Below are 12,533 nucleotides of genomic sequence, written 5' to 3'. Positions count from 1 at the left end.
CAGAGAAATTATGTCACGCCGGGGCAACAGGATCGTGCCCGTCTACCTCATTCGGGTTTGCAAACTTTGATGTGCAAAGAGGCTAAAAAAGACTGTTAGAAGAATGATACAGAATCTTTCGGACAACGTTAGTTCCCCTTCCCACGGAACCCTCCAGTCCTGCACCGCGCCCGGGCCCATGCTATGTCCCAGCTATCCCAGTTCTCCCTGCGAGAGCGCTCCAGCTGTGGCTTGTTCAGCGGGAAACTGATCTAACTCCTTCATCCCTCTGCGCCTCGCTCCTCGGCTGCTCCGAGTGCTCTCGGACACGCTGCGCTTTCCCAGAACGGCTTCTTGTTATTCTAGGTGGCAGTGCGACGCGGAGAGACCGGAAGTCTTTGTGGATCTCGGCGGAAGAGCTCGCTCAAAACGTTATCTCCGGCTGACCGAGTCTCAGGTCCAGCGTGAACAGGTGAGAGGGCAGCCACACCTACAGAAACCGACACCAGCGGGGGGGAGGGCCCAGCCTGTGGGCAAACGAGTTAAAAAACCAAGATCTCCTGACTCCAATCAGGGAAAGGGGCCGTTAAAACATCACAGGAGGCAACAGCTCTCCAAGTGAGATGAACGAGCTACACGCTTTGCTGCCCTGCAGATATCTCCCGAGCTCAGCTCCGACCTCGCAATCGAGCCATTTTCTTGCGTGAAAGACTTCAGGCTGTTCCCCGACAGAGACCAGAGTGTCTGTGTGTCTGTGAGGACTGTCCTGTCTCGGGGAGAGGGGGGGAGAGCGATGGAGGGAGGGAGAGACAGATGGCGAAAGGGGAGAGTGAAGGAGGAGGGAGGGAGGGAAGAAATGCCTGGACAGACAACTTTTAAACTTTTAAAAACTTTCACTTGAGGAGTCTTGCAGTTTGGCTGAAAGCAGTAACCCACAGCTGGGAGTGGCCATCTACTGAAAAACAGTCTGATTCACAACAGACACTGCAGGGCCTTCTCTTCTGGTGTGTTTCGGTATAAGAATAAATAACCTTAGAAGGGGATTTCCTGACAGCTCGGGGCTATTGTCTCGGGTTTCGCCCCTTGGGTCCTTTCTGAAGGAAGACCTCAACACCTGCTGACCACAGCAATGGCTCACCTACTGCGACGAGACATTACTGAAGCCCACACACACCTGACAGCGCTCACCATACTACTCTGCCCCTTTTTACTTCACAAAGCCCCCACTGTACTGTGGCTACAGTATTTTATTAAAGCACAGGACTATTCCATAGACTTAAATTACAGTAGTACTGTACTGTACAGTTAGTACAGCCCACTGTTGTAACAGGAATGTTTAACCTTTATACTAGTCAACACTGATTATAATCCTTTAGGTTTTTATCGGATGTCTTCCATCAGAGGATAATGTGATATAGATCATCTTAACGGACTCAATCAATAATCACTTTAATTAAACAGGAAACGTCCCCCAGGTCCTGTGCTACAGACTGGCTCTGCACACCTGTGCTGGACAGCTCAGATCTGACACAGGTGCTCATGCAGAAGGCTGGACTCTGCACCTCAGGTGTGACAAAACAATTTCACAAAGTTTAGGAGGCCTCATTTAACAGCCCCGAATCCACGCGAGACCCCAGAAACGAACAGTGACAGAGCAGAAACTGAAAGGGACCTCTGTTTTACCCCCTCTTCCCTTTTCCATTCTTCAGGATACTCGTGCAGGTTCATAAATCCATAAACCGGAATTGTGCACTTCCCAAAAATAGCAGCGTGTCAGCATGCGTGTGTTTGTGTGTGCTGGTAAAAAGGAAGGAAGGGACTGAGAAAGAGATTAAGCAGGAGGACTGGATCGCTGTTTGCGCATCTTTCAAACAAAGTCTCTGCTGCGGGACTGAGAGGAGACACATGGCAGCCCGTGCGGCACTGTGGCCTGTCTTCCACGCTAACAGGCGGAGAGGAGGGGGGAGGAGGAGACAGAGAATGAGCAAGGATACGGGGAGAGGGTGAGGATGGAAAGAGTATGTGAGAGAGATGGAGTGATCCACAGTGAATGTCCAATTCTTGACTTTGCAGTGCTGCCAAACCGGCTCCATCCCCCTCTGAGCCTGATTTCAGTGTTTTACTGCCCCTTAGTGCACCACACTGAGCCCTCACAAGTAGGAGAGGATGGAGAGGTGTACAGAGGAGGGACACAGCGTTCCCTAGCTGGGTCGAGCCGCGCGCCCACGCAGCGGCTCCAGGAGGTATGTGCGCCCGTCCAGCCCAGGCGACACCGCGCCAGACCGCGCGCTTCCTGCCGTTCTGCTTCGTGCCTCTGGCGTTCTGTCATGGCTATTCGGGGCCAGGCTGGCGTGGGGTCAGGAGGCTGCCCGCCCGTCCTGGGACCCCCCTGCGATGGCCGCAGTCCCAGCGTGAGCACACCCTGCCCCCCCCGGCACACACACTGGGCAAGGCCATCTGGCGCTCCGGCAGGTGGGAGCCCCCATTGTTCCCAGTCTGGGAGGCGGGAGGCTATATTTAGCTCACACACACTCACTCACACTGGGCTCAGGAACTGGGGGTGGGGGGGGGGGGGGCGCAGCGTCTCTCCCTCCAGGATGTCGTGGAATAACAGGAGTAAACAAAATTTAAACACAATTCTTCCTTGGTATTTTAGGAATGCGACTCAAGCACAAGTACCGTGTGTGTGTGTGCGTGCGTGCGTGCGTGCACAGGGTGGCGCAGGACTGTGTGACAAACGTGAGCAGAGAACGTTTCACTTGGGGAGGGGGAATATTATGCCATCTACCTTTAAAATCATTTTTTAAAACTCTCAAACTGGAGCGAGGAACGGCAGATCGCTCTAGCTCAGCAGTCCGGTCCCTCCGGGCGACACTGAGGGCTCCCCAGCCCCCCCAGGGGACTCGGCACCGCCTTAGGGACCTCTCTGGCGCTCAACAGTACCTGGAGAGTCCCTGGTTTCCAGAGCTTCCCCGGCCTCGGCGACACACCCTTGCTCGAGAAATCCCAGTCACAGACTACCCACACAGCTCCCACAGCTCAACACGCTCTCCCGTCGAGCGCCATCACCGACCCAGCCACCCACATTTCCGGAAAGAAAAACACGCCTGGGCTTCTCAAAAAGCCGCGGTCTGACTGGAAGGATGTGGAAGCTCTTCGGGGACGGCCGGCAACAGTGCCTCAGCCCCCCTCTCTGGCGCTGCAGGGGTTAACACACCCCCACGGTCCCCTGGGGGACGGCGTCCTGCCCTCTGAGTTGGCGTGTGAGCATGTGAAAGTGCTGTGGCATGGCGCGGCTCAGGCCCAGTGCTCGTTCCAGGAAAAAAACCCGTCCGATATGTGGGTCTGTGCATTACCTGCACGCACTGTGTGCAACGTGCCACCTCCCACTCTCCTGGCGAAGACAAACGCTCTCGTGTCAGTGCCGCTGGCAGCCCGAGCGTGCGCGCGCCACAGTGGCAGTGCGGGGGTTAATTCCGCCCCCTCTGTGCCGGAATGTCTTGGCTGTTTCCTGCGGACTGCCCAGCCCTGACCTGCAGTTTGAGCCCTGCCGCACAGACACGTAGACAGCTGACCTGCACTTCCTGCCAGACACTGACACCCAGCGAGGAGATGGGGGAGGAGTGGAGGGGGGGGGGGTTTGGGTAGCGTTCGCACAGAGCACAATGTCCCCGTTAATCAGAGCTAACGAGGCGCGCTGACACTCTCACTGATACGTTGGCTTTTCCTCTATCCTGCTGCTCTCCAGCCTGGCCCCGCGCACAGGAAAACCGGGCTCTGTCCAGGCAGCAAAGACGGCAGCGCTTATTAATAACCCTGTTTGGCTCTGTTTAGCTCGGGGGAGACACTGGGTTGCTGTGGCTACGGGCCGGGCTGGGTGGGAAAGCCCTTGCCCCAGTAACGCCCAGCGTCCGGTGCTACCCAGCTCTGTTGGGCACACGAGGGGCTGGAGAGGGGTTAACGCGGCTCCCTGCAGAATGTGCTTATTAGTGTGAAAGTGCAGTGGGACAGGAGCGGGATCTGTTTTGGACACAAGGGCAAGGGCAGCTGGGAGGGAGGCCTTAGAGGAAGCATAAGGAAGTGTAAGGAAGTGAGCCCAGCACAGAACAACAATTAAGTCGAACCATTTTTTTTTGTCTTTCTAGTGGCTATATTTCTTTTTTTAAACCCGGGGGCCTGTTTTACCTATTACCGAGAGGCCATAAGCGATTTCCCTGTGCACTCCGGGGCCTGGCGTCACCCTGAGTGTCCGTGTGTCCTCTGCGGCGCTCAGAAGGGGCGCACGTTTCTCCTCATCGTTGGGCTCTGATGTCACTTCCCAAACAGGGCGATCGCCTGTCTAGGGGAGAGGGGGGTTGTGTGTGTCCGTGTGTGTGCGTGCGTGGGGGCAGCGACTGGAAGGGGGTCCGGGTGGACAACGTGGGAGCCAGACATGGAAGGGGGTGACTGAGGAACGCAAATAACGTCAGCCTCCGCCCCCATGTCCCTTTGCCATTGTGAGATAAGCCCCCTGCCGGGCTGAAGAGCACGAAGGCCACATCCACACAGACTGCCTCTCCTGCTCCTAATGGTCACCGCACTGTCAGGGCTGTAGGGCTCTCACACTAACTGCCCCGATCAAAGCAGGGGAGGCAGCTCCTTTAATTATTATTTTAACTCTGCTTATCTGTCCAGGCAAATTTACTCAAAATAAAGTAAACAGCAGGGAAGACCCAGCAGCTGGGTTTGGTTTGCACACAAGAGCCCTGCAGCTCGTAAACCCTGGAGAGGATCACACTGCTGTGGGGTGGGAGCCTGGCTCTTCTGTGCCCTCTTGCAGGCGGCGAGTCAACATTTCAACTGGCTCTATGGCAAGAGTCTGGCACGTCCAGAACGTTAATCACTTGGCTTAATTCCCGTTTAGCTTGATCACACAACCAAGGAGCTGGTTCCAGTTTCTGATGGATTCCAAAGCAGAATCACCCAGCGGCGTGTCCCCCCCCCCCCCACCCCGCCCCAAGACGAAGCAGCACGAAACACTCACCGTGGAAAAAGCGAGATGCAAACAGAACGAACCCCAAATGGCAAACCACAACCACGCCGGCTGAAGCAGGCCGGACCCTTCGCCGGCCGCTGTTCCGTGTTGCGAAGCGAAACGCTCACAGATAATCGGAGCGAAACGGGAATAATGAAGTGAATCAGCTCTCAGGGCCTCCGTGGGTCAGACCCCACAGTAAATGTAGCAGCCCTGATTGCTCAGCGATACTGATTATAATAGGAACCAGAGCTGTGAGCGTCTCCGCACAGCACTGCTCTCCAGCCAGGGGAGAGCCTGCTCTAATCAGACGCTCCCTGGGCTGCCCGTGTCTGGACCCCCTCATACATCACCGGGGTCCCACACACACGCCACAGTCCCAGGAGGCTCGCCGACACCCCTGCTTGTGGCGTGGACATCCGGGTCTCATTACTGATTTGGGGAAACCAGAATACAAGCGGTCTAATCGTGTACTGTTGTAACTCGCGTTGTGCGTGAGCTTTCAAAACAAAGGCAACGACTGGAAACGCGTCCACAAGTTCCTTAGTAATTCCCCTCCGGAGCTCTGAGCTGAGCAGGCGGGTTCTCAGGCCAGCGCGGCAGTGGGGACCCCTCCGCTCCCCCTGCATGTCAGATTTCAGATTTCGCTCCATTTCAGATTTTGCCGTTGCCAATGACAAAGCAGGAACGCAAAACATCTGGTAGCGCTTCATGCCTGTCTAGGCAACAACGGTGAAAAGGCAGAAGAAACACCCAGAAGCTGGCGCTGGCTTGAAAGCAAGAGCTTGCAGCTGGTAAAGCCTGGAGCGGGTCAGGCTGCTGCGCATTGGGAGTCATACCCGCTCCCTGTCTGTCCTGCACCAAGAGTAACTCATCTCTCTAAAAGCACAGGAGCAGAGGAGAAACACAAAAAAAACCCAGAAGGCTAAACAGAGTACACACTGCCCCACACTGCTGCCTAACACCCACACTCTCTCCAGCGTGCAGAACCCGTCTCTGCTTCAGCCAGGGCTCAGCCTCACAGGAGAGGCTTGTGCACATCTGGCCAGACAGCTGTGGCTGGCACGGGTTCAAGGCTGCGAAACGGAGGAGAGCTATCCGGTGCAGAGCCCTGGGCACTGTTAAACAGGGGAGCAGGAGATGGGGGGTGCTCAAACCACCTCCAATCTGCCGGACTTCAGCCCATCTATCAAACTGTCCCAAATGGAGCCCTGAACTCCATTAAACTCCATTAAACAGTAAAGCAGGGAAAGGGGATTGGGAATACTAAACCTGGAGGTGGGTGGTGGGGGGGACTAGGAATTTCCAATATCCAATTTCCAGATCGCAAACGTGTTCATCAATCTAACCAGAGGCTTGTTAAACACAGACTGGAGTGAGACAAAGAGAGGGAGGGAGCTCATGCGATCCTGCCTGCCTGTACGTCAGGAATGGATTCTGCGATTAAGAAGAACGTATTTCTGGACGTGTCCTTGAAGTCTGGAAAGAAAAGTATTTGCCCATCTCTGTCAGCACACCTGGATCTTGTCCCTGCGACGCTGCTCCTGCGCCAGTTTCTGTGCCAGTGCCTGGCGCCGTGCCCGCAGCTCCCTGATGTCGTCCTCACTGCCGCTGCCTTCCGGCTCTGACAGCTCGTCCATGGCCTCGATCAGCACGTCATCGTCCTGTCAGCAGAGAGAGAGAGACAGGGCCGTCAGCACCCCGACACACTGCAGCCACAGGGCCTTCAGCACCCCGACACACTGCAGCCACAGGGCCGTCAGCACCCCGACACACTGCAGCCACAGGGAAGTCAGCACCCCGACACACTGCAGCCACAGGGAAGTCAGCACCCCGACACACTGCAGCCACAGGGCTGCAAGCACCCCGACACACTGCAGCCACAGGGAAGTCAGCACCCCGACACACTGCAGCCACAGGGCCGCCAGCACCCCGACACACTGCAGCCACAGGGCCGCCAGCACCCCGACACACTGCAGCCACAGGGCCGCCAGCACCCCGACACACTGCAGCCACAGGGCCGCCAGCACCCCGATACACTGCAGCCACAGGGAAGTCAGCACCCCGACACACTGCAGCCACAGGGCCGCCAGCACCCCGACACACTGCAGCCACAGGGAAGTCAGCACCCCGACACACTGCAGCCACAGGGCCGTCAGCACCCCGACACACTGCAGCCACAGGGAAGTCAGCACCCCGACACACTGCAGCCACAGGGCCGTCAGCACCCCGACACACTGCAGCCACAGGGCCGCCAGCACCCCGACACACTGCAGCCACAGGGCCGTCAGCACCCCGATACACTGCAGCCACAGGGAAGTCAGCACCCCGACACACTGCAGCCACAGGGAAGTCAGCACCCTGACACACTGCAGCCACAGGGCCGTCAGCACCCCGACACACTGCAGCCACAGGGAAGTCAGCACCCCGACACACTGCAGCCACAGGGCTGCAAGCACCCCGACACACTGCAGCCACAGGGAAGTCAGCACCCCGACACACTGCAGCCACAGGGAAGTCAGCACCCCGACACACTGCAGCCACAGGGCCGTCAGCACCCCGACACACTGCAGCCACAGGGAAGTCAGCACCCCGACACACTGCAGCCACAGGGAAGTCAGCACCCCGACACACTGCAGCCACAGGGCCGTCAGCACCCCGACACACTGCAGCCACAGGGAAGTCAGCACCCCGACACACTGCAGCCACAGGGAAGTCAGCACCCCGACACACTGCAGCCACAGGGCCGTCAGCACCTCGACACCCCAGCGCCGAACTTTGCAGGGGAGGGCAATTAGCCTGCTACTAGACACCCCAACTCTAGTGTGAACCCAAATTTTAATTCTAGTGAGGCAGAGATTGAGTCACAGAAAGAACTGCAGAGCAGTAGACAAAAACGGAGGAGATAGAAGCCAAAGATTTAGTGGACATGTACTCCAGAGAGAGCAGGAAAGAATGAATGAATGGAGTGGAGAACCAAAGCGAATTGGGGGGAGAGATTGGCAGTGCATGTCTATATGTGTGAGGGGTGCAGAGAAAGGTGAACCCAGCCTTCCCGCAGCCACAGGAAGTTCCTGATTAGACCTAACGAGTTCTGCAGGCGGGATTAATGCAGGCACACACCTCACCTGCCATCTGCACCTCTCGTTTTACAACCTTTATAAGCTTCCAGAGATCATAAACCCAGCATTATTCATGGGAGTGAAGGCCCAGGGCCCTGGGGGCTCTCGGGGAGGCCTGCCACGCAGACGGCCCACTGGAGTGAGTGGGGAGGGGCGGGAGGGAAGAAGGGAGGGAGCAGGACACACAGGCGCAGGCTTCCTTTCCCAGCCGGAGCTCGCCGCATCTGGACAGGGCTGCTGGGGCCTGCCAGCCACACAGGACAGCAACCTTCCTGCACGCTCTCAGGACTGCCCCCTGCGCTGGCCAGCCATCAGGCACCAGGGGCAGCGCCTGCCGAGAGCTGCTGGGGCCTCACTAACTCCCGGCCAGTGATTAATACCTCTGTGGCGACAGGTTTCCTCGGGGGACATGCGCACCTTGCAGTGCCTGCAGCTCGGTGCCTCTGCTTATAATTAAGACGTGATGAGGTCATGATGACACGGCGCAGGGGGGGGCAGTGGGGGATCTGGAAACAGGAGGCTGAGCACCTCTGCAATGCAGCACTGGAGCTCACCGCCCCCGACGTGGGCCTACTGCTCAGTGATCTCTTCTTTTGAACTTTCAAAAACATTTGGGAAAATCGGGAGGTTTTTCTTCTAAATGTGAATACCGTTTTGAAATTGGGAATGAAAAGGTTGAAAAAAAATCAGTTTAAAATGGGGGATATGTTTAGATATCTAATTTTTGACAGTTCATAAACGTGACTGAACATTTTCTAGATTTTACGAAAGCTGAGCACGAAACAGCTAGAGGCTTCCTCACAACTCGCCCCTACAGCCACAGCACCCTGGGGTGTCCAGCTTTTGACCGACAATTTTCTTATTCGACAAATTCCTCATGAAATGATCAAAGTTGAACAACGTCACTTTAGCTTGAGGGGGTTTCATGAGGCCGCAACACAGACAGGTGTTTCCAGCCACTGGAGCGACACCATGGGAGTTCTGGGAAAGAGAAGGGGCGAGCTCTCCGATGATGGCACCAATCGTTCAAGTGCAAGTGAAGATTGTAGCAGAGTCATAAAGAAAATAAGACTCTTTACGAACAAGAGGTGGCCATGCGGCTCACTTCTCTTGTTTAGTAGCTAGTTAATTGACCCAGGGATCTCATCGAGTCCTTTCCAGAAAGAAGCCAGGCACTGGCTTCAACACCATGGCTGGGTAGCTCCTTCCACACTCCCACAAGCCTTTGGGTAAAATGTGCCTCCTGCTTCGAGCTGGAAATGCTGCACTGCTGTGTAAGTCTTCGCACACACAGTATCGTACTCTGCCCCACGCAGCTGACCTACATTGTTGTGCAGCGCTCAGTACCGCTCTTCAGCGTACAGTCTGGGACGGGTGGGCTTTGATCACCCCCAGCGGGGGGCTGCAGTGGACGGATGGGAAGCAGACTGTTGTTCCTGGTGTAGGAGGGGGTCTGTGTGAGAATGGGAACGGTTCTGCAGGGGGGGGCGGACTGGGCCCTCTCCTCTGGCTGTGGCGCATTTACCCAGCTGAGGGGGCAGAGAGTCCCAGACACCACGCTGACGTTGCTGCTCCCCATTTCCTGCCCCAGAGCAGTGATGTCACAGGCCAGCTGGAGAGACAGGGGTCCCATCTGTGGATGTCGCCCCTTCCCCCTGACCCGGGCTGACTGCCCACGCCGCACCCCCACGGAGAGAGGGGGGGCTACCAGGGTACGAGCGACTGTCTCCAGAGCACGTAAGCACCCCGCTCTCCTCCCCCACAACAGACACCACAAGACAGAGCGGAGAGGGCAACAGTGCGGGCAGAGGGAGAGACGCCAGCCTCACCTGCAATACCCCTTTCCTGCCAGCCCGGCATCTCTGTGAAAAACACCGCAATAACAAAATGCCAAACAAATGCTCTTTTCTTCAGACGTGTAGATCTCAGGCTGAACATCAGACTCATAAGGGGTCATGTGACGCGAGCATGAAACAGTCCTTCGTCGCAGTGCGTGCACACCCCTTTAAATGCTCACAGAATTGTAGAAAGAAACAGTTAATCTAAACAAAATCTGTGCAATATCTATATCACTATAATTATCAGCACAGAGGCTTTTGGTCACAGGAGTCTGGAACTGCAATGACACCCTGGGTCCTTAGAAGACACGGCTGGATGAGATCCTGGGATCAATCAGCTGCTAATTACCGAATGGCCCGGATAGGCTCCATGTCTTCCTCTTGTCTGTAACCTTCTTATATGCTTCTGCTGTAAAAAGATGCCTCAGTGCCTGTTACAGTACATCAGACCAGACATGCAATGGGCTGATAAATCAATTCTCATGGAATTATAACGGCTCGTTAACTGATCGACGACCTCTATTAACGAGCCGCAGAGCGGCCCGCGCTCTCTAGGGCGCACACCGCAGAAATGGCGGCTGCAGCCCTGGAGGTGCCAGTGGCGCTCGCTCTCTCTGAGAGAGTGCAGCCTGCCCTGCAAGAGACTGCCCTGACAGCAGCCCCTGAGCACCGGGGCAGAGAGGGAGAGCTGCCGAAGCTGGACATATAACCTCTCCCTTCGCCAGCCTTAATTAGTTTGGAAAACTCGTCAAGCCCAATAAAGCACCTGACAGAGACAGACACAGGGGAGAGTGAGCGGCAGGGCAGCAGACAGGAAAAGAGGAGGCAGAGGAAAGCATGAGCAGGAGATGAGAGCGAATGGGGCGAGAGGTGCCCTAGGAGTGGGAGAGAGAGACAGAGAGCTTGGAAAGGGAGAGAGGCAGGGCATTAACCTGGAGATACAAAAAGAAAGGCTAATGGAAGCGAGACCGCTGGTATTTTAGTGTATCAGAGATGACATAAAAAATTCTGAGAAGGAGAGGAAAGACAGCTGAATCGTGGCTGGCAGTGGCTCTGTTTACGGAGTAAGTAAGAGAGAAAGAGGAGGGGAGGAGAAAAAATGGTTTTCCAGGCAGCGTCTCTGGGGTCGTGACCCCTTCCTGTACGTGCAGGGCAGCATAACCCCCCCTCCCGGAAACTCAACACCCCCCGCGTCCTGGGCATCAACTCTCCCCTGCCTCTGAACTCTCACTCCCCCGCACACTGTCCCCGCTCCCACACACTCAGACACGGGACACACTGCTCCTACTGGGGAACATGCTGCGCACACACTGCGCAGCTCCTGATCAGCTGTGCTGCACACACACTACTGCACCTAGGCACCAAGTAACAGACCTGGCTCATGCCAGACCCCCCAAAAAAAGTAGAATGCAGTAGTTGCTCCCCAACCCCAACTCTCCAGCACACCTGGCGACATTCTTCAGAGGCAGAAATCTGCACCGTCTTCCACAACAAATAAAAGTGTCACAATCTCACAACCCTCATTGCCTACTGTGCATCTGGGCACCATCATAACACCCCAGACACACACACACAGCTCCACACTACCTGATTGTCTGCTTGTTCTCCCTCATGGCTTCCTGTTTCCTTTCCCATGGTGTGTGGGACGGCTGCCATCGACACATACTTTCCACCCTTGAACGCCAGCAGAGGCTCTTCTTGTCCGCACAGCGCTTCCAGGAAATACTTCAGCACTGTGACCCTCTTGCAGTCCGCCGCTATCGCCTGGGGGAGAGGGGGAGAGGGGAGGGAGTGTGAGAGAGGGAAAAGCAGCAGTGAGGGACAGCGGTGTGACCTCCCGTGCAGCCTGAGAGAGGGACGGAGCGAGATGGAAAAGCGCAGAGCCAGAGAGCCAGGAAGAGGCAGCAGCCTGACTCCCCCCGTGCATTCCCTCCATTAGCGCCTGAGAAGACTGAGTGGGTGAGAGTGAAAGTGTGAGGGAGGGTCCTGCCACACGAAAGGAGCTTTGAGCGCAGACCCCCTGTGGCAGCATCCCACCAAGCCCAAAACAGAGCACATACACCCGACAGCAGGATTCCAGTATTATACAGTACTGTATTTCGCACTAGGCCTGATGCAGTCATGAAGGAGGCTGAGGTTATAGCAGGTGCAGGAGAACTGGCCAGTTTTACTCTGCTCGACGCAGACTGGGGGGTTTCAGCTCGTCTTCTCTCCCCGCCTGAGTATACCTCTGTTTCTTCTCCACCCTGTTTTTTACTTTCTCCTCTGGGCATATCTCCACTTTTTGTGTATATCCCTCTCTCTTGCTGTCTGCATTCTGTGGTTATTTGCAGCAGGAAGCTGATAGGCTTTCAAGATGGTGTCAACTTCCTTTATCTGCTTTGACCATAACCACCAGGTTATGTCATGGACTGTGACCTTCTAGTGACCCCTGGCCACAGACCATGCCCTAGAGTGTGACCTCCTGAGCTGGGCCAAACAGGGCACTGTCACCATGTTAACTCCGTGATGTAACCAAAGCACACATTTAACACTCAGAGCTGCCTTTTGTTCATTGTTCCTGCTGTGGACGTTTCGAGA

At 55.9% G+C, this 12,533-nt stretch overlaps 1 protein-coding gene across 1 annotated transcript in view; it reads right to left on the bottom strand.

Moving 5' to 3' along the window:
* Positions 1-12,533, bottom strand: part of smg6 (SMG6 nonsense mediated mRNA decay factor) — a 91,905-nt gene that overhangs the window by 11,437 nt on the left and 67,935 nt on the right. Inside the window, exons 14-15 of the mRNA XM_088906722.1 lie at positions 11,541-11,717; positions 6,511-6,657 (exon numbers count right to left, since the gene is read on the bottom strand). Of these exons, the coding sequence (XP_088762848.1) occupies positions 6,511-6,657; positions 11,541-11,717 (324 nt within the window). The remainder of the gene's footprint in view (positions 1-6,510; positions 6,658-11,540; positions 11,718-12,533) is intronic.

The sequence above is a fragment of the Atractosteus spatula genome, chromosome 27 (genome assembly GCF_055471065.1).
Source record: "Atractosteus spatula isolate fAtrSpa1 chromosome 27, fAtrSpa1.hap1, whole genome shotgun sequence".
Taxonomy (NCBI): Eukaryota; Metazoa; Chordata; class Actinopteri; order Semionotiformes; family Lepisosteidae; genus Atractosteus; species Atractosteus spatula.
Note: the sequence above shows the minus strand (reverse complement) of the source record. Positions and strands in the feature narration are given on the sequence as shown.